This window comes from Lathamus discolor, chromosome 2, assembly GCF_037157495.1.
Source record: "Lathamus discolor isolate bLatDis1 chromosome 2, bLatDis1.hap1, whole genome shotgun sequence".
In the NCBI taxonomy this organism is placed as follows: domain Eukaryota; kingdom Metazoa; phylum Chordata; class Aves; order Psittaciformes; family Psittacidae; genus Lathamus; species Lathamus discolor.
The window spans coordinates 55,220,509-55,246,159 of record NC_088885.1 but is presented as its reverse complement, the minus strand read 5'-3'; the positions used below and the strand labels follow the sequence as shown (position 1 = coordinate 55,246,159).

Genomic DNA, 25,651 nt, shown 5'->3' with positions numbered 1-25,651 from the left:
AGATCCCTTTCAGACTGTTTGGGTAGAAGAGCTGCTCCAAGTAATTTATGTAGCTCAGACCTCCAGGACAACTGGTTGCTGCTGCTTCACATCCATTTATGTCCATCTGCCCTGGAGGAACACAGGGAGGTAGTGGGAGCAGAGCCCCGGAGGTCAACGTTGATTCCTTTCTTCGGCCCTACCATGTTAGCAAAACCTCAGGCAATCTCAGTGCTGCTGGTGGGGGCGGATTGGAAAATAGGGATCATGGAGAGACAACAACTGTGGTACTCAATGAGAGGCTTAATGCATAGTGAGGGCAAAACAAGGCATATTGGATATATTAGGTAATGCTGCTTTACCCACCCAGAAGCAGAGGAAGAAACTGACATACAAGCCCAGATGTGCCTGTTTGGCACATCATGGATGTTCTTCACACTTGATCCGATACTCAAAAAACAGCAGCAGCATCAGGCAGAGAGAGGAGATCCCTAAGGGACTGTCCTCCTGAGGTTTACAGGATTATATGTCAGCTCCAGTCCCCAGACCCAGTGCAGGTAGGGCAGACTGTGAGGGACTTCTTTAGAAGCCAAATGCTGGTTGCATCTAAGGCCCTTTCCAGCCCTAAACATTCCATGACTCTGATCTCAGTAGCTCTGTTGAGGATTCCTGAACTCAGAGAACTCTGCAGATTGGCACCAGTTGAGCATCTGACCCGGGTTACCCTTTGGAGCAAGGTGCTTTGGGAAAGGATTCCTGCTCCATGTTACAGACAGTAATGTAAAGCCATATATTTGAGACTAGAGCACAGCATGTCCTGAGCAGGGTGAACCAGGCCAGCACGGAGACTTACAGTCACTGCTGGCATGTACTGGGGTCTTTCATGTTCTCTTCTGTTATTTTTATTTAAGAAGTGTCTTTCATGCAGTATGTGCAAGTTTGTGGTGCTGCATGTACAGCCAGCTCCCCTATGCCAGGCTTGGCTTCCCTCCATCTCCATGTTGCCTCACTTCACCCCTTCCCTGCCCTTGCAGGTTCTTCCCTAAACTTCATCACTGATTGGCACCAAGTAGGGCTCCTGATGGAGAGAAGAAGCCCCTCAAAAGCCAGTGCTGGGGAGGGTTTGCTGGCAGCTGCCTATACTCACAGCTGCAGCCACAGAGAGCCCAGCCCTGGGATGACGTCGCCAGAGCCAGGCGAGGGACATCATGTCAACATGTGCTGTTCCTCTGAGCCCTGGCAGAAACACGGAGCTCAGGATGCAGCAGCACACAAAGAGGAGATAAACCTTCAGGAGACTTCTCACTCTGTCACCATCGAGCAGAGGTGTGAGCACATGGTCCAAATCTCCATCCTCTCCACACTGATCCTCTGAGGATGGAATCCCGCATCTTGACTTAAGGCAAACTTTAGGGTGTCCTAATAAGCAGGACAGGGCCCGTTTTCCAGCCCTAAAGCAGCTGGCATGATGCACACAGCCAAATTCTCCTCAAAACAGAGGGGGTATCATCCATCCCACCTCCTGGAACAGGTCCCTAGCCCATGTTGCCCCAGTCTGTACCTGGGTACTTATAGGATGGCAGTCATGGTTTGGGTTGTGCAGGGAATATGCTAACAGTTAAGCAACTTCATCAATAGCCAGCCAGTTCTTCTGTCCTGGCCTTGTGAATTTAAAAGCACAGGTATGTCCAGGCCTTTGTTTGCCAGAGTTATCTAGCCAGCAAAGTCTTTGTACCATCTCTCTGCAGAGATCTGTATTTAAAATCTCTCAGTGTGCTATAGTGGGGGTTAGATGATGCTGCACAAGTGTCCAGGCACCCATGAAAACCTGGGCACCATCACTGCAGTGGCAATTCTCTGAGGTGAAAGTCCTTCTGCTCCCACGGCTGGTCCATATTTGATAGCCCAGACCCAGCCAGCATGAACTCCTGGTCTGGAAGGGACTGGCAGGCACGTGATGCCACAGCTCAGCAACCTGGTCTGCCACCATGAACAAAATAAATTACAAATAATTTTAGAAGAAAGCTTTTAGCAAATGTTTCCACTGAAATGGTGGAATGGGGCTCTCAAGTCGTTTGTGGATAATGCTCTGAAATATGTATGTCCTCAAAGTACATGAAAACAACCCTCAGTTACCCGAAAATCCAGAACCCAAATACATTTTGGCCAAAGTATCCTGGCACTCAGCTGAATGTTTGCAGATGCCGGTCACTAAGAGACTGGAACATTTTCTGCACACCCAACCCCCTCACCAAAAAAAAAAAAGAAAACCAAAAAAGGGGGGGGGGAGGGGTTCAGCTTTAGAAGTTTACAGAGAGAAAGAAAAAAAAAAAAAAAAGAAGAAATAAAAATATTGACTTTGCACAAGGTTTTTCAGGGACATGAAATCAAGACATTTTCTGTCCAGAAGCAAAAATAGCCAAATCTTCCTCAGAACATCTGCCCCCCCTTTTCCAATGTGCTTGTGCCAACAACATGCACTTTCATTATTTTCTGCTGCTGCTTACATGGCAAAGTCAGCAGAAAAACATAAGACATCTCAGAAACACTGAGAACATGACCCTGAACCACCTCTTCTTATAAAGCCACTTTCAATGTTCCTTTAAAAGTGGTTTCAAGAGAAAAGCTGAACTGAGTTAGGATCCTCTCTTGATAGCAAATACTTTGATGACAGGAGAAGCAAACATTGAAAAACCGTGCAGCTGGAAGTGAATAATCATTTCTCTTACAGAAATCCCAGCCTCTTAAGGCTGCCTTTTGACTATCCACCACGTTTAGTGAAATCCCTGGGTCAGGGAACCGCAACACAGGATCATCTCTGTCTGTTGCCTGATGTTCAGTTTTATGCTCCATTTGAAACACTGTGATCCCTTTTGGCTTGCTGGACTTTCTGCCCAGCTGTTAGATTACCCAGTTCTGGCTCAGAAGGTCAGAATAAATTAATCTCCTGGCTTGCAAAAACCTCCTAAGCAGAGCAGCAGTAGCTCCATACAGACCCAGGAAACTCCAGAAAGAATCTGGTGTGCTGTTACCATGCAAAGGGTTTGTTGCAACTGCTTTTCAAACAAAGACCAAGACTGACTGTCTGCATGGAAATAAACCCAGAAGGATGACTGTAGCATGGGCTGGTTACCTTTGCTACCTAACAGCATCAAGGACACTGGTTTTGGTGCATTACCAATCAGCATGCAGACCCTACTGAATATCTCAATGTTAACACTCTGCATCCTACATCTGGTGCTGCCTGGTCCTCCTCATCCATTACCTAGATTTAAACCAGCGTGTTACACCCCTTCCTCCACTCTGCTATTCAGGCATTCCCTCAAAATCCATCTGTACCTCAGGCTCTCACCCTTGCAGAGCTGACATCTCTTCCTTTGTCTGCCTTATCTACAGGATGCTCTTCAAGGCAGTGACATCTCACAGTCAGTAGTGAAGACCTGGTCAGGGGCTCTCTTGCTATTACAGCAGCTCCAAAACAGAAAATGCCAAAGCATGGCACAGAAGTTAGTGTGAAATTCTAACTTTGCAATAACTAATCTTGTAGCTAGCACAGTTACATATGGAATCAATTCTGCCCATCACGCTCAGTTCACACATCAGTGACAATTCTCGGTGCCACAGCTCTTTGCTGGTTTACATTAACAGCTTAACAAGTGCCAAAAAGAAAGAAAGCAGCAGAGATGTTTCACTCAAGCACAATTTCTGCTGAGTCTCTGTGCCTTACTATGTATTTGTGCATGCATTTCATTCTGGGTAATCTAGTGACTCTGTCAGACCTTGGGCAAACTCTCAAGAGCAGTGTGAGCTAAAAAAAAAGCCACAGTAGAAAAAGACAAGCCTAGTACATTGCAACATAAGGCCCAAAGAGAGTTCTTGTCACCCACCCTTGGCTTCAGTAAGAGTCACGCATGGCTGCACAAGGGGCTATGCTGGACCTACCCTAGAAGAACATTTCCTATGTATCATCTGAGATACAGCAAACCACAGGATATATGAGAGAAAAAAGGCAAATCCTTGGAGAAAAATGTACTTTTGTTGTACAGAGAAGAGTTTGGAAGTGTTTACTGCCATATAAATACAGAGGATGCTTGAAGGATTAAATATATCTTTATGCATATTTGTATAAGAACGTCCCACTTTATTTAAGGGCTCTGATGTGGTCATTTCTACAGCTGTCAAATCATTGCATGAAAACAGTAGGGACCTATAGAAATTACCCTGTAACCAGCACCCACAGACATGGTAGAAAACAGTCACTGTACGACAAAATCATTATTCTGACTACAGGCTGTAAAATTAATAAATTATAGGGTTGTTACACCAATTTTGCACAAGGCACCCTGCTCTCTACAGAATTCTACAAGGTTCTTCACACAAAAGGTTCTAACAGACAGCTTATCAAGAGTACTTATTTCAAAAAGCTTAGAGCATTTTAGAAAGCAAGTAAAGCATAAACTCAAACACAAAAAACAAACAAAAGACCACACAATGCTACAAATAAACTTCAGTCCCTCCAGGCTTTGGAGGCTGCAGGAACCTACTCCCAGCACTTCTGAAGGAAGGGATGCTCCCCTTCATCTGAAACCACTGCAAAACACTGCACACATCCATTCTCCTGAGAAACCAGAAAAGCAGCTACCACAGACAAGCAAGAACAGACTGATGGCATGGAGACACATATCTGTGAAGCTTCATATGTGGGGAAGCTGATCCCAGCTCAGAAGCAAAGAAGCCCAAGTGCATTCAGCTATATTATCCTCCTAACTGGGAAAGGAGGAGAGAACAACAGCAGGTAGTTAAAGGAGTATGTCAAGGCCTCAAAAAAGTCTTGGCTTTCTGTAGATCCTCACTCTTCACTTTGATAGAGTTCAGTAGCACTGAATTCACTGGAGATTTTTATCACTGCATTTCCCCCATCAAATTACACCTCAGATCCCCTCTTCTTCTTAGCTTTCATGTCCAACATGACTCTGCTCAGTACAACCTCATCTGACCTGTGTAGCTTGCAGACTCTTCCTCAGGCTGAGGATAAGCAGCAACTACACTGAGTTATCGATGGGAGACATCAGGGTAGCCATCCAGACTGCAGCAGGTACAGAGTTGTGACAGAAAAGAGAAAGGAGATGGTGGCCAGCTTGTAATAACATAAAACACCCCACAGAGTACTGCATTTTGCTGACCTGTTGAATACTTCCGCGTCCTCTCAGAGTCTTTGTACAGGGATCCCATGATATCACCCATGGATCTGGAGATCCTCATTTCGTGTTGTTTGCTGTTGTTCGGCTGGAGGAGCTGGTAATCAGACAAAGGGAATGATTAGACTTGGCCAGAGCACTTGTGGACACACCATGACAATGTTACCCAAGAACTATTAAAAACAAAATCAAAACCCAACAAAACCAACCAACCAAAAAGACATGCAAGTAATCTAGAGTGCCCCCAAAGGTCGTTCACGAACAATTCACATCTGTTACTGAAATATTCTAATTAAACTCCAGTTGGTAATGGTAAATACAGATAGCTGCCAGAAGACTGCTCCTGCACTGCATTATTTCCAGATAGGTAAAAAACCTGATCCCTGGCCTGAACCCAGATTTGCCCCCAAATCAGAGCCTCTCCTCCATGCTCCCTATGTCTTCAAAAGGAGTGCAGAAGTTCCAGGAGCTGTGAGCAGCAGCAGCAGCATGGGGACAAGCACTATGAATTTCAAGACTCTCAGACTCTCCAGTACTTCTAGGAAATATAAAGAAAAAAAAACAGAGTTGCAACATCTGCAAATCCCTGCTTTACAGCCTGTGCTTGGGGCAGCACGACATGTGCTTTGGCAAGACACTCTGCGCAGGCGAGGTCAAATTAACAGGATTAACTGCAAAACCACTGAGCTCACAAAAAACAAATAAATAAATGGGGGGGGGGGGAAGAAAAAGGACAGTCCTGCAGGAGACTGAAGGATTCACCAGTTTGCTCTTCCTGGCCTTCAGTAATGCAGCATGACATGGAGGGAACAGTCTCCATGCTGCCAGAAAGCATGGCAAGGGCCAGGGCACCACCCTGTATATGAAGGAGGGGCTACAAGGAATGATGACAGCAACCCTAGGCAGAAAGCACATGGGGTTCTCTTGGGGTTTAACCTTGCCTGAGGATCCATACAGTATTAACCCTTCACAGGATGCAGGAAGAGCTAAGGGGAGCTGAGCTCAGGCTCTGGACTGCCACCACAGGAGGATTTCTGAGCAGCTGAGCCAGAGCAGGGCTGACCCCTCTCATGACCAGCTCGCCTGCCCTTTGCTCTCCACCATCAGGATACTCGTTTCCACTCCCCAACACAATAACAAGGCATCTCACTCCGGATACAAAAGAGCATAGGAGGTGAAGGGCTCACATTCGCTTTCTTTGGAGCGCTCACAAGGATCCTCAGGCTCTTCAGGGAAGGGCTCAGCTCCAACTGTTCCATCGCTTTGTCCAAATCTTCCTGGGATTTCAGCGGGATCAGGAGCTGGAAGGAATTGAACAAACACCAGAGCATGGTAGTGTCATACTTTTGGGTAAACAGAGGAAGCCGGGTCCTTGCAGTGAGCAGTTTGGGAATCAGGGGACAAGGGAGGAACCCAAAGAGGTGCACAGAAAACAGATGCCTTATGCCCTCCAGCTTGCTGAGCTCTAGTATTTTCTTCCAAGTTCTCATCTACCACAGAACAGATGCAAAAAATCACAGCAAAAAACATCTGCAAGCAGAGAGCTTAAAGGTCACGTCACCAATTCAGCTAGTGGGAAGAGGAGAAGGCTGAGATGAAACCTTAGGCTTGTTGCCTGCTATTCTGGGGCTGTTCTGATCTTGGAGTTTGTAGGCAAGACCTGTTGCTGCTCAGCCCCAAAACAGCCCCACACATTCTTTCTGGGTTTCTTCCTGGGAAGATGGCCATAGAATGGTGCTTCAAGAAAGCAGTAAGCTGCATCCAAGGATTTACTCTGGTAGATCCTCAGTGGCCTTCCCTATAGCTGTTCCTGTACACTAACAGTCTCCCTAGTGTCTGGACATCACATGAAATCAGGGAACATTTCTGTCGTGGGTTCAGCAGTAGCTTCTGCTCTTTACAAGGTAAACAGAACAGAGAACTACACACTGTAGGTTGCCTTGGGCGCTGGCACTGAATCCAGCCAACAACATATGTTATACTTATGCCTGTGCCAAAGTACACAGCAGTTCCACCTACCAAAGGGAATGAGTGGCCACAACACCCAGTAGGCTCTTGCTGGTCTTACCAGTAGCCACAGCTCCCAGAACTCCTGGAAGGCAGCTCAGGCCTTCAGGTGTGAGGGTTCATGCCACCAGCGACAGCAAGCACACCTCAGATCAACCACCACAGAAAAAGACACTCAAAAGCCGCCTGTGTCTACCTTTTTGATCCCAGGGTGTTGCCAAGGGTTTGGCTGTTGGCCTGCAGGCAAATACACTCAGACTGTGTGCACTGAGGCTAGGAGTTCAAGGATGACCAGGTCAAAGGAAAACTGTGGGCCCTGGCCAACAGAGATGAGGTTTCACCTCAGGAAACTGCTACAGTCACCTCCTGTACTGCTACCATCCTCCACCCAAGGGTCATAGCCTGAGCCCATCAACCACCATCTTAGAAGCGCACAAGGCTGTTATTTTTACAGCGTGAGCACCTCAAGGTTTGGATTGAGTTTCTCTTCTCCTGTGTGATAGGAAGGTTATCTTTCATCCCCATTTTGCAGACAGTGAACTGAGCCATATGCAGGCCCCCTATTTTATATGATAAACATCAGGATTAACATTGTCATAGAACCATGTAATCATTTAGGTTGTGAAAGACCTTAAAAATCAACGAGTCCAACAATAAACCTAACAATGTCAAGCCTACCACTAAACCAAGTCCCTAGGTGCCACATATCTACACATCTTTTAAATACTGCCAGGGATACTGACTCAACTCTTTCCCTGGGCAGCCTGTGCTTGACAACTCTTTCAGTGAAGAAGTTTTTCCTAATATCCAGTCTAAACCTCTCCTGGCACAACTTGAGTCCATTTCCTCTCATCCTATCACTTATTACTTAGGAGAAGAGGCTGACCTCACCTCACTACAAACTCCTTTCAGGTAGTCACAGAGAGAATGATAAAGTCTCCCCCGAGCCTCCTTTTCTCCAGACTAAACAACCCCAGTTCCCTCAGCTATTCCTCTTAGGACTTGTGCTCCAGACCCTTTTACCAGCTTCATTACCCTTCTCTGGACCCACTTCAGCACCTAAATGTCTTTCTGGTAGTGAGGGGCCAAAAATGTCCCAAGAAAACCAAGCTCCTACAGCTGTGGAAAGCAGGCACTCAGCTTATACCTACCGTAGGCACCCAGCTTCAAGATACTAAAAGCCAGGTCTGCAAAGGGGCACTGCGACAGCTAAGTTTAATACAACCAGCTATTCTGTAGACTATACAGTCCCAAATTAGATACCCAGGACCCCCACAGCTTGACATGGGAGAGTTTTGATATCCAGAAATGGGATAAGCAGGTGAAAGAATACAGCTGTTAGGTGTAATTGCTGGAAGGAATGCTAATTGCTAAGACAAGGCCAGTTCTCAAAAGATATTTAAGCAACGAACTCCAGTTTGAGCTAGGAGTGCTCTTCTGGTGTAAGGTATGCAAATGTGGTAAAGAAGTTTCTACAAAAAGACAGAAAAAGAGACTCCAGAGCAAAGCATTTAGCACATCCACCCAGGAAGAGGGATAATGTGGCTGTGAACTAGTTATTTCGTGTAGAAAAAGAGTCCAATAGAAACTCTTGAGAAAGCTTCGCCCTGGGATTTCCTACAGGCTTGTAGGGACTTTGGTTCTCAACCAAACTGGTTGGGGAAAAGTTCAGGAAGATGTCCTTCAGATCCCAAGCAAGGGACCTAACCAGCTGGAGGGTTTACAGAAAACACCAACACCAGTCTTGTCTGGGCTGGGCCTCACAAGCAAGGCTGGAAACAGATTCCCAGTCTGGGACAGGGCTTGAACATGAATGAAAGTACTCACCAAGCAGAGGTCCATGAAGTAAATGGTTAGACCATGGTTCATGGTTAAACTTTGAGATCTGAATGAATAACCCATGTTCACAACAGATATAAGACAAAGATGGTATTGCACGTCTCCCGAGTGCTTTGCAGCTGTTCTCAGTCTGCTGCCTTAAGCAGTACAGCTAAAGAGATTCCCCTGGTGCACTGCTTACCCCTCTTGAAGTTCACGAGGGCTCTAACAGGTGCACCAAGCAGGCAAGCCTTCTCTCCTGCACTCACCCAAACAGAAGTGAGATGGCAGAATGCTGCTCCCCCTCATTTCACCACTAAGCAGAATTTGACTCTGCACTGTAAGTACAGTCCCATTGCTCACCCATCCCTTTACTGAGCTCCTAACAAGCCTTCAGAGCAATCCCTCTGCTGCTGCTCTGAACAGAATGTTCTGCAGGTCACTCCATCTCACTCCAATATCACAACATTAATGCGTTTGCATGCCTGCTTCAGAGAAGCCAAAAACATCAGGCAGAAATTGCCCTCCTGTAAAAGGGACTGGAGCCAGTATTTAGCTTGGCTTTACCTATTACCCACATCTGGCAAATAGATTTTGCTCCATTTGGCTTCCAGACTGTGGCATATGTGGATATCAGAAACAGATATCTATTAGGCATGAAACTAAATTTAGATTCATGCAGAACCATGTCTATAATTGCCAGGGTGCGTTTCCAGTAACTGGGTTTATTCTGTTTGCAGTGAGCAGCCGTGATGAACAGCAAAGTTTACTTACAGAAAAGTTTCACTAAATAAAGCTTATAAGATTTTCTTCTTCCTTTTAAACAGTATGTTTAAATGTTCCTTAATGTTTTAGTATGGCACTTTGCAGTCAATCCACTGCAGTCTAAGAAAGTGAGTGCATAGGGTGAGTTTTCACCAACTACAACAGTATCACTAAACCTCACTCTAAGACACTGCAAAAAGCTGAAGAATAGTAGGAAACAGGGTTGGGGAAAAAATCTGAGAGGTCAATTAGTTCATCTTCCTGCCCATTGCAGAACCAACTGGCACCAACAATTCTCGACAAATGCTTGTTAAATATGTCTTTATCTCCATCCCCCCCACATAATGGGGACTCTACTACTTCCCCAGGCTTTAACTCTCTTTAACCTTCCATCATCCAAAATGATGCTGATGGACCACCTCAGGGAGACAAGCAAGGGGAGGGTCAGAAGGGAACTGGTGGCACACCAAGGTCCAGTGTTATGCCCAAAGTCACATCACAAGTTGATCATGGAGCTGGGACAAATGACAAGGTAACAGTCACACCTGAAGAAGCTGTTTAGCAGTGCATACAGATCAAATTCAGTTTGAAAGACTGGCTTCTGACTGTCTAACAAACACCAAACCATGCTGTCTATGGCCAGGCCAGATTTTGCAGTCTTGCTCATTGGAAAGATGAGCCCAGCCTGGTACTGACATGCAGATGTGCCCCATGTGGTACATCCCCGGTCAGGCCCCACTCTTATCTCTACCAGTCCAAGCCCGCTGATTCCATGGTCCCACCAGGATGTGATTCATACATGCCCCCGCTCCACCCAGCTGGCATGCTCATCTCACTGATCTTGGCTTCAGGACTCCTGCTTCACTGGGACAGGGACTGACATTTAGTGAGCTTTTGTAGGGGCCCTGTTGACCTCAATGTATTTTTGGCCTACAAGGGGCTACTGCAAGAAAAACATTTGATGGCAGCAGAGCATTACTGCACAGTTCCCTCTGAGCATGAAGAGAGAGTGAAACATCTACTTGTAATGAGTCTGTGGTCAGGCTACCTCTGAGACTTGCAGTCATGAGACTCAAAAATCTGCCCCAGAAGACACTAGGAGCCAAATGCCAAGGTGTCACCACGTGGACATGCAGGCTACCTCCCCGAAGGTCACTTTTGTCTGTTCATCATGTTTCCACAGCAACAACCCTGAATTGCTACTGCTCAGACCTCTTCCCAAAGGTGTGGGTTCTCACAGAGGGAATTTTTATGCAGAGAAAACAAAACCACAGAAAGTCATTCTTCAACCCTAAGTAGTCAGGAGTACCCAAAGGGCTAATCATGTTCCTGCTATGTGCTGTGCACGTGCCCAGGAAGACGGCCTCTAACATGCAATAAAATGCATTATTTAAGCTTTATTTAAGCTTCTGTTTGCTGTGGTTGGAAAAAATTCCTCTTGCCGTGGAAAGAAACCTGGAATGAAATGAGTCATTCCTGGAGAATTCAATGGCAGGCTTTTCCCGGGAGGGCTTACAGAGAATGCCCAAGATTAGAAACCTGGCTAGATTCAAAGCCAAAACTCAGCAGACACTTTGGTATCATGAGGTACCTATTACAGAAGAATAGCAACTTTTTTTGTGGATCAAATCTCTGTTGAAACGGAAGGGAGAAAGCTTAAAAAGAGAGAGGGAAAGTTCTCTTTGCAACCTCCCTCCCCATTCATTCTTTAATAAAAGGCTGTTAGTAGTAATACACAACTAACACTTGAACAAGCAAGCTGTCAGCACAGATCCAAAAGAATTTGTGTTTAAAAGCCCACCTGTTTGTCATCTGGCTCACTCTCCTCCTTCCCAAAGCCAGACTCACCTTGAGAGTTCAGTGACCTCAGATGCCTGCCCAGCTTATGGCAAGATGCCTCTTAAGAAAACACTGAGCACGCTAAAACAGATGCCAAGGATTGCCCCCTTCTAGGTAAAGGCCCTCATCAGTACCTTCCCTTCAGACACAGTGCTGGGCTCAAAGACAAAGCTAGAAAAATACAGTGGCCATTCTAAAGAAGGATGGAGAAGAAATGTCTTCAAGCCTTAAAATGTAAAGACCGCAGACGAAGGGTTTCTTGGCCGCCTGTATAAGGCCACAGGACCTGCTAGAGCAACCTTCAGTGATGCGCGTTTCACTGCAGACCTAGCCACAAGAACATGCATATCATTCTGGGGTTTTGGGTTAAAACAGTCAGTGTAAAGTGAACTGTATTAGCAGCACTGTCCCATCATGCTCTGATTTCGCCATGCTCCTGCAACTTGCCCCTACAATGGGATGGATGTGAAGCCTTCCCAGACACACAGTAGCCTACAGTCACTTCATGCGTCTCTTAGGAAAGCCATTGGTCTCAGCCATTCTCCTGTCTGTCCTTAGCATGCTCTCACCAGCCAGACACATTCTGAAAGTGGTCCTATTACCCCAAAGGTGCTGTGCTGACTGCACAGGTCAACCAACAATGTATCCATCTTTGCAGTTACTTAATTCCTTCCCTGTTGGAGTTACATAGATTTTTTTGTTGTTGTTGTTGTTCTAGGGGAAAGAAAATGTTCCTGTGTCACCATTTAACAGGCCTTAATTGAAATACTTTTGAGAAGAAAGAGCCTGGCTTAGGGTCTGAGAATTCAACTGAGTTGTGTCCAGACAACAGCACTTGCATGCTCACTAGCTGGGAATCACAAAATAAGGTTATTTTTCTTCACATTCATATGAACACTAAAATAGGGCTTTAAAAACAAACCCACTGCTCAATTAGGAAATGGGCACCAGGCACCCTAAACCTCCCCCTTCAGCAATTAGGAGAAGAGTACCTCGTTGTTTACACAGACTAAGTCCATCGTCTGTCCGAAAGCATCTGTGACCTTCTGCACCACTTCTTTGAATCTGACTGGTCTTGGAAACTGGATAATCCTGTATACACAAACAAATACAACAATAGTCTCAATTTAGTAAAGGCATACTAGAACTTGGCATTAGACTAACAATACAGAAGAACCTGTATTCTTCTACTATGAAGCATAAAGCTTGCTCTTTGCTTTCACAAACAGAAATACTGCTCATCTGCTATGCTCAAAAGGGAACTTTACATACCCTGTGAAAATATCTACCAAAAATCCTAGTGCAGCACCTCTGCTCCTTCCCCTGCTGTGGGGTATAGGCAGAAGAGAAGGAAGTATAGTAGCCCTTCGCTAGAGAAGACCCAGGATCAGGCACTGGTCAGTGATTTATCATCTTCATTTTTAACAATTAGCTCTGAATAAGGGGTGAGGGATGGAAGAGATGCAGTTTGGCACCCTGTGACTCTCCCATACCATCACATGCAGCAGCTCTATAGATACATATCAGCAGGTACAGTCTAGCCCTACAGTAACATTAGTGCAATTTTCTTTGGCTTTAATATGCAAGTTGGACCATCAGCCTGTGAGTTTCCAGCCCTGTGTCCTGCCCTGCCACAGTCACCAAGCACCAAGAAGAGGTGATTCCATGAAAATGTCAAACAGGGAAGGGCGGGCAAGCTTTAACTCCCAGCTCTATTTTCATGGGATCCATGCCCAAAATCTGGTTATCTTAAGTAAGTGTCATAGGCTGTTAATCAAAGGACACATTTCTGTAGGGCTGCAGCTCAGCTGTGGTACAGCACAGCTCAAGAATTAAAAAGAGAAAAGGATCCAAGTGTGCACCCTATGTCCCTGGTAAAGGCATTTAATGACTTCCAGCTTTGAACCACTTTGCCTGCATGCAAATCCCAGGAGGTACTTGTGGCAAATGGGATGACGAGGCAAAGCCCTCACATATAAAACTGTTGATTTTAGGGGAATGAATCCTGCTGTGAGCTCATCTGCAGATGGCTGAGGTCAGTAGGATGACACTGGGTAAAATAAGTAGTTTGCCCCCATACAAGTGGGGGACTGGCTTGGGTACATACCGTTTCTCTCCTTCATATTCAAACTTGATCCTGACATTCCGCTGCTGAAAGAAAAGCAGAAAATGGTTAGGTCCCAAACTGCACCCCAGATTGCCTTGCAGATCCAAAGCTGACAGGAGCTCTTGGGGAGACACCCCTAAGGCTATTGGGCATCTGGTCTATTTAGGGTGGCTCTAGACTCACCACCTTTGAGGAAATGCCACATTGCTGATAAACATGTTTGTCAGAGAATAATGTCTTCTGTAAACAAGAGGCCACTCACTCATCTGTGTAACTGGTAGTTTTTAATGAAATGCATTAATAAAAGTGGAAAATTTGGAATGCTCTGAACTCAGTTGGGAAGAAGTACTATTATCAAAGAGCCAAACATGTTAAATGTCTGATATTTGTCCATCTTCAGCACTTCCCATGGTTTTACCCCAGTGCTTTTCTGTTGGAAACCCAACAAGCAAAGCAAAGCTCAGAAGACGCTTAATAGAACACAGGAATATTTGGGGCAAAGAAATTAGAAGTAAAGCAAGCATCCTACAATGGAAGCAGAGAAACAGTCTTGGATTTTAAAAGAAATAGTGCTAGGGTGGTGGTGGCTGTCATTTTGTTAGCATCTACAAAACGCAAAGTATATCAGGTACCACTTCACTATATACAGTAAACGCTGTCCCTGAACTGACCTGTTGCTCACCCCAAGAGAAATCATTAAGTTTGGCCAAAGAGCCAGCAGAGTCACAGGCAGACTGAACAAACAACTGTGTGTTTACCAGGGACTAGTAAAAGCCACTTCAACCCATCCTCTATTTGTGCACGTTTAGCAGTGATCAAGACCACAGGGAGCCTTTTCATTCATTCAGCTTCTCAGACGAAGCCAAGCATCCCTCTAGCACCCCTTGGCTCATTGCAGGACCTTCCAATGATCTCCAAGGAAAATCAAAACCCTCTTTACTTCCCAGATGAGGTTTAGCCACCCAGTTAACCAGAGCTTTACCCCTACTAGTGCACACAAGCTTCCTCAAATAGTAGTTCTATCCCCATGGAGAAAAAAGTGCTCACCACCTCCCTCTGAGGTGTAACACCAGGGAAGGCTCAGTCCCATGCAGCCTGCATCTCACAGGGATAATCCCTGACTGGGTGGGTGACAGCCCTTCCTGAGCAAGCGCCTTATCTCTAACCCTGGATTGTCAGCGCATGAAGGCACACTTTCCATCCTCTGAGAGAGAAAGCAGACCCACAGTAAAACAACTTTGTCTCTAATGAAGAAATTGAGCTGGACGTGCACCCTAAGGTCTATTTTTAAACTGACAGCTCCTCGCATTCTGCAAACACCCACCGAAGTTCAGGAAGTCAAGGCTGGAGGCGATTCGGTTGAAAAGTTTAAAAATACCCAGGCGGATTCGGGGTAAACATGTTGGATCATCCGAAACACATCCTTTTTAGCTCTGCTCATGGTATTTTTTGTGTTTCCAGAAAGGCTGGGAAGAACCAGTGCTGGGACAGTCACCAAAAGGGGCAGTCCAGCAATGCTACAGGCCTGCACTAAACAGGCACTTACATCACCTCAGTACCTAACAGCCAGTTCTCCAGAACCATCAATGTTTGAACAAACTCCAGGTTCACTTCTAGAACCAGGACCAGTGCATAAAGATACCAAACTAACTCTAAACAAGTCCAAAACTCAAAAGAAGAGGTGACCATACCCAACCCAATGTTGAATGTCCAACTCACTCTAGAGGGACACACAAACACAGGTGGGATTGTCACCTTGGATTACCTCTGTTGGAAAAGGAAAAGAAAGATATGGCTCTTTAATGTCAATTTTTGTTTGTATGTGCCACTCTGCATAGGGCCTGGCTGGTTCATCCCTCCTGGACGCTGGCAGTCAATCAGCTGGTGCGGGTTCACTGCATGTAGCTTCACAAAGCCCTTCTCTAAGGCAAGAGAAAAAAAATCAGAGCAAGTAACTTTTGAGGTTTCTCCTTACAAAGGAACAGGACGTGTAAGGCAAAAAGCTCACACAGCTCCGGCCTCCCTGCAGGAAACCTTTCAAAACACAGGTTTCACTTTCAGTGCGGACCCGAACGCTCCACCAAGCTGGGACATAGCACACACTGCCTGTTTATGCTGAGCAACACAAATTTCACAGACAAATAAGTTTTGAAAGCAGCTTGTAGCTGGAAAATGTCAAAACACTCGTAACAAAGCTCCAGAGAGAGAAGAAAAGGAAAAAAACAATAAGCCATGACCCTGCTGCATCCTTTTCTTCTACATCAACAACAGGGCTGATGTGCCGCGGCTTGAAGCCAACAGAAGTAAGCCAGCTGCCCCACACTGCTCAGCTCTACTTCTGAGCAGAGGAACAAACACACCGGCTGTAACAGGGGAATGAAAACCCACTTCATTTGTTAATGACATTTATTTTCCCAGTGTAACACACTAACCTCCCACCTCTCTCAAAACCAAGACCAATGCTCACAAACATTTGGAAGAGGGATGCATATTTATCTATAGTCTGAGGAGTTGATTGCAGTTTTATTTTCCAGTCTTCCCTTGGCTTCCTCATGTTTTTGACCCACAGCTAAAACTAAATTCATCACTGCTATCAGCAACAAATACTTCTTTCCTTAAAACAGAAGGGAAAGAAATAAGTGGGCAGTGCCCAAAGCACTAGGAAGTCCCAAAGGGATGTAAAGCACTTCCTAAATGCCAGAGCAGGCTGTGATTTTTTACACCCATGGAAATCTGGTTTGCAGCAACTGGCTTGAGATTACACAGGGAGTATGGGGCACCGCCAAGGGCTGGAGCAAAGTCTCATGTGAGTCTTCACCCAGCATCTCAAACACATGATCGAGGGGAAGGCAGGACCAGCACCTTCTCCATAAGTACCTCAAATCAACATGCAAATGCGTGAAGCAGGTCACAGAAGGGGTGAGGGTGGTGGAAGCTGCCTGGTCCTACTCGGTTTTGTAATTTTATGAAGAATGAAGATAACAGTGACTCCTTCTTGCACAATCCCAGTGGTGTTATTTACCCTCCCTGCCACCGCATGTCAAATGAGGTTAACATCGGCATTGTTCTCCCCTCAATCAAGAGACTATTAGTTGATGTAGGAGAACAAGCTGAGACATCCAAGAAAGGCATGTGTTAAATACAGCGGAGGAGAGGGGTAAGGCCATGCCACATGGCACCAGCCTTACACACTGAGCTCTAGCAGAGGACTTACGCAGTGGTTTCATGGATCACAGTGATTACTGAGACAGGTGACAGAGCAAGCAGGGGAAACTGAGGAACAAAGGAACAAGGTGTCTTGCCCAAGGTTGTGAAGAAAAAGCCCAGCCTGGGGAAAAGAAGGCTCCAGGGAGACCTTAGAGCAGTCTTTCAATATATAAAAAGGGCTTTATAAGATGGAGAGAAACTTTTTATAAGGACATGTAGCGACAGGACAAGGGGCAATAGTTTTAAACTGCAAGAGGAGAGATTTAGGTTGGATCTAAGGAAGAAGTTCTTCCCTGTGAGGGTGGTGAGGCCCTGGCACAGGTTGCCCAGAGAAGCTGTGGCTGCCCCATCCCTGGCAGTGTTCAAGGCCAGGCTGGACAGGGCTTGGAGCAATCTGGTCTAGTGGAAGATGTCCCTGCCTGTGGCAGGGGGTTGGAACTGGATGAGCTCTAAGGTCCTTCCGACCCAAACTTTCTGTGACTCATTCCATGAAGCAGAAGAGGGGCAGAACCAAGCACAAAATTTAAATGTTTATCTCCAAGGTTGTATGACCTGAGCAGCTTTCTCTCCACATGCATTTCCATATGACATGGGGCACAGAGGACCCCACGTCTCAACTGGCGCCTGCAGGCCCTACTGCGACACAAACAAAACAAGCGACAACCCTGACAGGAAATACCACAGTAATTCCCTTCGTTTCTGGAATAATTTCTTCTCCAAGATACTTGTACCGGCATTTCCTCCAGCCCTGCTAACAAATGGTATTTTACTCTTTCTTGCCATCTGCCTCAGAAAGGAAAAAGCAAGGCCACCACAGCTGCCACAAACCCATCACCATCTTTCCAGGCTTTCCTTGAGGTATTTTTAGCTCCTCAAAACTTCTAATTTCATGAAAAGCCCACAACTGCCAAGCTTCAGAGGAAGCTCTGAGGAGAATCAAAGTAGGGGAAAGGGGCAACTGCTCCTGCCCACTTGGCTGGGGACCATGCACCCCAGCAGGCTCGGCCAAGCTCAGCCCCCAGAGCTGGAGCAAGCAGCCCTGTGCACTGGTTTAGATTAAGGAAAACGTTGGGAAAAAAATGGAAAAAGTGTTTCCAAATGAGGTGAATCATGATCTTATACAGAGATCCCTGAAGAACTGACTGCTGTTTGTAATAAAAGCACACACGGAGACCAGGAAAACATGCGGTTAGACCTAAAATGGAAGCGTCTTTGGAGGAACAGAAGGTGCTGAGCACACTGGCCGCTGAACATCCAGAGGATTGATCAGACTGGGGTACAGATAAGCTGAGCAATGCCATGCCCATGGAGAAGGGTGTCTGATGGCACCGGGACACTCTTGGTGCATCACCTTGATATCACTGACTGCAGTCAAGCACCCAGCAGAAGAAACAGCCCCTCCACCTCTGCCTGTGCACTAGTGTGGCACAGAGAGCTAAAGTACACAAACCATCACACTGCAGAATCCCAGACCAGCACCAAGTTCAGACTCCCCCCATCATGTCCTCTCCTCCTCCTCCTCCAAACTCAACTGCCATGAGGAACAGTATTCTGGTTGGACCCCACCTCTGTGGCTTGCTTTTTAAAGCTGCTCTTGTCAAACCTAACCAGAGGATAGATTTGCCCATGCTGAGACACCAGAGGGACAAGGGCTTTGGATCACTTCTTCCACCCAAACCCATGGTTGCATCATAAACCACCTGGGACAAAGTCTCTGACTCTGACTCTTCAGAGGTCAAGAAAGACAGGAAAAAAAAAATCATCACAAGGGACCTCCTCTTTTCTTCAGCACTGCACCAAGGGGCTCATTCCAGCTTTGCTCTTAACCCACTCACAAGACCTTGGCATTTAATTTGCCTCAGTTTCCTCCCTAGGTAAAACAGGGACAATGACAGAGACCCACTTCCACATGCTGGAGGGTAAGCAGAAGGATTATTTTCAGTTCTCTCATTTTCTACTCGTTGGGTTAGGAAACAATGAGAAAACCCCGCCAAGCGGTGCAGCTTTCAAGCATTAGTGCTCTAGTTACCCCTTTGTACCAAAGCCACAGATCAGAGGGATTTCTCTTCAGCTTCTGGCTTCAGCCAAGAGAAATCAGTACTGCAGGGCCAGGCTTAAGGGGACTTCTGTACCTCCCTGAAGAGCACATTGTTTGCATTAGTCCTGTGCTCGCCCCTGCTTTTAGCAACAGGACGTTCGTTACAAGCCAGACAGCTGGACCACGTCCCTAAACCGCAGTAGGAGATGACTAATCTGCGTCATTAGGAATTATCTGCACAGAACCCTTATGCACTTTGGGGTATTCAGCAATCAGGCAGAAAGGGGGTTGTCTGGGATTGCCCCCTTCTCTTGGGGGTTGGAAACTAGGAGATACCCTGGTCCCCCTAGATCCTTACAGCTCCTTTCCTCTGAAAAAGCAAGTCCAGCTCATGAGCAGCTCAGAGGCCAATGGAAAGATGATGTCTAGAAGGTCTGCTGCTCCATGTTACAGATATTTTTAGTTTATACCACAGCAGAAATCACAGGCTTCAAAATGTTTATCCCAAACCACCTACCTGGCAGGTAATAGCTTTTTTCTAACTGGATTTCTCCTTACTATTACTCTTTTAACACCCACGTCAGCACCACACATAGATAAGGAAAAGCCTCTTCCTGAACTCCTCGGGACCCTACAGTCTTTGCCATCTCCAGTCAAGGCTTTCCCAGTCAGTGGTGCTCCCCTCTTGGTCCCTTGCTTCTGCCCCCCATGTGGGGTAAGCCCTGCAAATCTCCTCACAGAGACTCCCATCTTTAAGGTGATATTTATGAACCCCACAATGTTCCCAAATGGTAAAACAGAGGTGATAAAGCCAAACTTTTAGGCTGTTTGAAGACCTACAGTAGAGCCCTAGAACATGAGCTGTATTCTATTCTAGTCATGAGCAAGCCTTATCCTGCCAAAGAAACAAGTCCAGAGGTAATTTGCTAAAAGAACATCTTTCAGGTCAGTCTGACACTTGTGCACGTGAAAATGTTCCTCACAAATACTGCATTTTATTGCTGTGGGAGAGCTTGTAATCAAAGTTAACATGACAGAGGAATTGGTAGCTGTCATCAGCTGTGATAGAGGCCCACACCAGTGCCTTGTCATTAGACTGAAGCGCAGCACTGACAACCAGCTTCATACTGTGAATTGTCAAGTGCTATTTATATAAATAAATGGATGTGCACATGGACAGACGCAAAATAAATGTTAATATAATTGCTCCTTTCTCCTCCATCCTTTTGTTTGGGATTTCTAATTCTTTGTGGTTTCCCTTCTTATCCCACTCATCTTTTTCCTTAGTAATCACAATGCAGATCTTTATTTTGGTGTTTCCTCCTTCCCCTCTTCAGAGCCACTGATATAAACAAACTCTTGTCTGTTCAGTCCAGGAGACCGCCTGCAAGGACTCCTTCCAGCCAGAGGATGCATGAGGAATAACAGCATGATAAAGGGAGCAATGGAGGAATAATAGAGCAGAGAATGCACTAGCAATAATGTCAGAATGATCCCTCTGTGCATCTCTCCATGTACAATGAACAGCTTCTTTCTAGACTGTGACTCATGCAGAAGGAAAAGGGTGTCTATGTCTATCCCTCTATGCTGTTTTCTCACTAGGCAGAAGGGCAGCATGACACAGAAGCTGACACAACTGACCAGGACTCAGGAGATACAAGCTTAGCCACCACATGTGCTGCCTGGGCAATCTAACATCTGCACATTGCATCAAGTATTGCTGTACTCGTTTACAGCTTGTTCTACCATGAGGCATTAGACATCCAGAAACTCAGCCTTGGGCCTAAATTAATTTGTAAGGAAAGCAAACTGAAAACAAAAAATATTTGTTTTTCACGCAATCTGCCAAAGGATGTTCATTTCATAAGACGATCTGAAGCAAAACTGACAGCATTTGGGGGATATATTTTGTAGCACACACCACCACAGACCTTTCTTGTGTGGCCCAAGCCTACCAGAAATATTATCTGGCAGGCACCAAACTTCAGCTTCTGTCAAGAGAGCATTAAGGAACCCCTCCAGGAGACAGGGATGAGATAGCACTTCAGTTGTGTTTCTCCGTGGACCAAGAAACTGCTGCGAGCCACAAAGCGACAAGCTAGTCAGTCAACACATTCTTGTTTAAAGTGTTTTTCAGGGGAATTTGGAACACTGACTGAAGGATTCCCAGGCCTCAGAGAAGCATTTTTCCACAGAAAAAAAAATAAATTATGTTTTTTAATTCAACAACTGAACGTCCAGACCCAAGTATTTCAATGTCAGCAAGCTGTTGAAGGGCCTCATAAAGAGACACCTACAATGAGATTCCCGAGAGGAAAGTTTAGCATCTGAATGCTCCATGCCGCACCCACCCTCCAAGAAGGGAGCCTGCGCAGTGCATCCTTCAGCCCAACCAGCCAAACTGATCACAGGGGAAAAAAATAAAACAAAACAAAACAAGAAAAAGAAAAAGGGAACACCAAGTCTCAAAGGAATAACAAATCGTAGGCCTGACAGCAGCAGTCTCCCCCCACCCCCATCAATGTCTGTGCTAAAAAATAATGGGGAAAAAAAAACCAACCTAAAAGCGACCCAAACAAGTCGATTAAAAGCTTTTGAGCTGCAAGCATGAACCAAGTCCCCACTAATTCGGCATACTTTGGCCACTCCCCACCTCACAGACTAGACATCCCACAAGCCAGACTTGTTCTAGCTAGTCCAATTTAGTGAAGCAACAATACAACGTACTCTAACGCCCTTCATCTGTCTCATGGGGCCTGCTGCTCTGAATCCTCAACCCCAGATGCGCCACAAGAGCAGGATGCTGACTATTTGCATCTTCTCCATCAGAAAGCTCCAAGTAACGAGCACGCAGCTACATCTATTCCACTTAGGGACAGAAAGAAAAATCATCAAGGAGAAGACATTTTTCCAAGCATCAATGTTATAATTGGGAAGGAAAGTGTGATTCCTAATACAATAAGATTAGATGCTAATGGCAGCCAACAATTCTAAAGCTGATATCAGAGCACAACATAACTCTATTGGTGATTTATATCTTCCACTTTTATTTTCCATTTATATCTTCTTATATCTCCCACTCTGAAGATACAGAGTGGATGGGCTGTGAATAGTGATTTGATTGTAGGGTGTCAAGTTTATGAAGCTTTCATAGAACAGAACTCAGCCAATGAAAACAACTATACACCGTATTTTTTACTATTTATCTGGTTAACTGTGCATCTGCAGCATTTACAGCAACAGTTTCCAAAAACTACAGCAGGGATTTTCCCCCATTGTGAGAAAACTAATATGTTATTTAAGAGAAGTCTAAAAAGTTTTGCTATTGTGAAAGCAACCCAAGATGGCTTGGTATGGTCCCCACCCATCAGCTTGCAGAAAGTGCTACCCTCAAAGCCATCCAAAGCTGTGCTGGACTGACTGCTTTGCCTGCAGCTGCAGAGAGCCAGCTCAGACTTTCTCTGGTCAGTTCTGTAAACATCTTGGACTTACTTCAGCATGAGCTGAACACAAATCCAGTGATTCAACTTGGACAGCTGCTACCACAAGGCCACACTTCAAAACAGACATGCTACGTGCGCACGTGTTTTCGTCTGCATGTGTCTAGGAAGTCTAAAGGGATTTGGGAAAGGATTTTTACCCGCTGTATCCAGAGTTCTTTTTTTGCAGCACTAGTGACATTAAATATGCATGACAACGCATATACATATGCATATATATGCGAATGACAATCTTCTTCCCTGCTAGGCGTTCAGCAACTACAAAGTTGACTGCAGGCTTATTCTAAGCCATAGCACTAGAAGTAGAATTCCAAATGGCTTTGCTTGCATGCTTCTCCAGAAGCTTCCCAATCCTTGTACTTATTTTTCCCCTTCTTTTTTTCTTGCTATTTTGACAACTTAATTCTCTCTTCACAACTTTTGTGTTCATGTATTTGTTCAATACACAAACAGGCTATTAAATCCACTTCAGCTATTATATCAATGTCAGGGAGTAATTTCTGACATTGCTCAAGGGACAACGTTTCTGCTCACCAAATGAGCTCTGAACATGCAACAGGGCCAAAATATTTGGTTTTAGGAGCATAAAGATAAACACCAGTAATTAATATTTAAACACTTTATATAATAATGACATTATTCCTCCCAAAAGAGCCTTGTTGTCTTCAGCAAAAAAGTTGGCAGCCTGTCTTTCAAATGTCTAAAGTAAAATGTGCACATAATAAGTGCTGTATTTCATCAACACTGTCAGTAGAAGACATCTGTGTAATCCAAATCTTAGAGCTGCATAGCCTTTAACATGTCCTACTACTTTCAGTACTAAGGAACAAAAAAGTGCCTTGGGGTGGAATTTGAGATTTACCAGTTTCAGGCCCTACTGGTGTATTTGTGGATGATTTGGGGTATTACTCCTATTCTCTGTCCCTCCGTTGCTCCTCTGTGATATGGGGATGCCTGTAGCTTCCTTTCAATTCTTCAAAAAGAGGTCCTAAAGCTTGCACCTCGGTAAAAATATGTAATTTGTGATGTGCTGAGCTCCCGCAGTACTTGTTAACTTCAGTTCTAATATTCAGACTCTGTTCTCCCAGCATGGTAAGCACTATGCCCACCTCTTTGGTCTACTGGAGTTTGGGATGGACTCAAGCCATGCCTTACCTGTTTGCTGCTGTGAACACTGTTTTTATTCCTGTTGTTGTCCAGCAGCCCCCCACATTTGCCCAACGCTGCCAGATCCTTCATAATAGAGTTCAGAGCTGCTTCTTCATCTGCAAAAGAAGGAGAAACAACTGAAGTGTGGAAGGCAACCTCACCACTGGAAGAGTAAATATGTAACACTGCAACTACATTTCTTTCAAACCAAATGGGTCAAAAGATACAATATCTAGCCTTCATATTAAGACAGGCATTCAATAACTACATCACAGTCCCTCCCCAGCCCATCATGTCTCGGAAATACAGGTTTCTTTAGCACAGGTAAGACAGATTCTCAGAAAAGCCAGTGGCTGAGCATGGGTGACCAGTCCTCCTCCAGCTCGAAGTCCATGTCTGCTGCCCATGGGGCCCTTTAAAGAGGAACCCATAAGTTAGAGGCAGTGCCCAGCAGTCTGGATCCAGTTTGTGGGGTATAAGTGCTTTACAGGACAAAAACCTTTCAGAAGCCAGAAAGTTCACACAGCAGATGATGGGAGTACACCACATTTCTTTACCTCATCCTTTCCTCCTTCTTCATTAAAGATGCTCAAGAGCCACAACTGATTTTCAAAACTAGAACCAGTGAAAAACCATGGGACAAAGCAAGGAACTCATTAAAAGAGGTAACTAACTCAACTATGCTGGATAGAAGAGACACGCACTGAGAGCCCATATATCTGATTTCTGCAGTAACTAGAGAATTTTTGAAGGCCCCATTTGATTCAAAACCAATCTCTTCCTTTTCAACACTTTAACACTTTTACATCTATGGTTGTGTTCTCTTAAAGCAGCTATAAACTATTACGTTGCAAAATACCAACCACAAGCACTAAAAACCTCATCAAGACCTAGAACACAGCACACTCATTAGACGGGTGTGAGAACCTGCTGCATACTCCATATTCACGACAAAATCAAGACAGGCAAGTAGTAGGCCCATGCAGCTATTACTGTAAAAATACAAATACAGCTACTGTCTTTTGTGTAAAACAGTGTCTCTGGGGACAGAGCCACTCCTACGCCAAGCCAGCATGCAGATTTAACTCAAAGTCTGCAAGATGTGACAGATGATAAAAACTATATGAAATCAGACAGGACTGGACCTGAAGCTGTTTCCCCAGGGAAGTATGCTCATGCTCAGATACAATATCATCTCTTTTCCAGCTCCTCCTGCTGGGTTTTATAAGGACTAAAGCCAGAAAAACCAAATAGATGTGAGAAAAAAGACTTTTCATGCATGCTGTGTACCCAGAGCCATCTCATTAAAGAAATAAAAGGGAACATGGGGGAAAATGTTTAAAATCTGGCATCACTTTTATTTTAGAGCTCAGAAATTAGTTCCAATGCCTACAATAGGCATTAGGAAAATGCCTACATTTTCCTGTAGGCAATGTGTGTGCAAATATATTTAAAATCAAATATATACCCACATATTGATATCAAATCCATAATAACATAATACAGTGCAATTCCCCTTTCTTTCCACATTTCGCCCCCCATTAAAACCCACAGATACGTTTTTCCCAGTGGGGTGGCAGGGAGCATAACCTGAAATGCTACAGGAAAACACTCAAGAAAAAAACAGCTTTCAGTTCTACTGGGGGGGGGGGGGGTGTGTGTGTGTGTGCAGTGAATGAAAATAAATACATTCGTTTAAAGTTCCCGTAGTTTAAGGGTTAGGTGGGGTGGTTTGTTGTTGCTGTTGGTTTGTTTTGGGTTGGTTTGTTTGTTTGCTGTATAAAGGCATCTCTGGGGATAAGCAGTTTCCCAGGTTTGGTAGTAGGAAAAAAAGGCAACAAAAAAAAAGAAGAAAAAGAACCACTCTTTTTATTGGAGGAGAAAGAGAAGAGGGGAGGGACAAGTTAAACAAAAAAAACCCAAACACAAAACCAAAAACCCCACACACCACCCTCCAAGAATTTTCCACCAAAGCTGTAATCTCTCAAATGCCCCATACCCCTGTCTTTTTTCCAACCCAAGTGACAACAAAAGTTTCCTGAAC

General features: G+C 45.1%; 1 protein-coding gene across 3 annotated transcripts in view; it reads right to left on the bottom strand.

Moving 5' to 3' along the window:
• Positions 1–25,651, bottom strand: part of LOC136008094 (mitogen-activated protein kinase kinase kinase 3-like) — a 78,871-nt gene that overhangs the window by 19,464 nt on the left and 33,756 nt on the right. For 2 of the 3 annotated variants that reach the window (XM_065666884.1, XM_065666886.1), the window contains 5 exons: positions 23,614–23,723; positions 13,714–13,757; positions 12,599–12,698; positions 6,365–6,478; positions 5,163–5,274 (listed from right to left, as the gene is read on the bottom strand). In XM_065666884.1, the coding sequence (XP_065522956.1) occupies positions 5,163–5,274; positions 6,365–6,478; positions 12,599–12,698; positions 13,714–13,757; positions 23,614–23,723 (480 nt within the window). The remainder of the gene's footprint in view (positions 1–5,162; positions 5,275–6,364; positions 6,479–12,598; positions 12,699–13,713; positions 13,758–23,613; positions 23,724–25,651) is intronic. The other variant, XM_065666885.1, reaches the window with a different exon arrangement.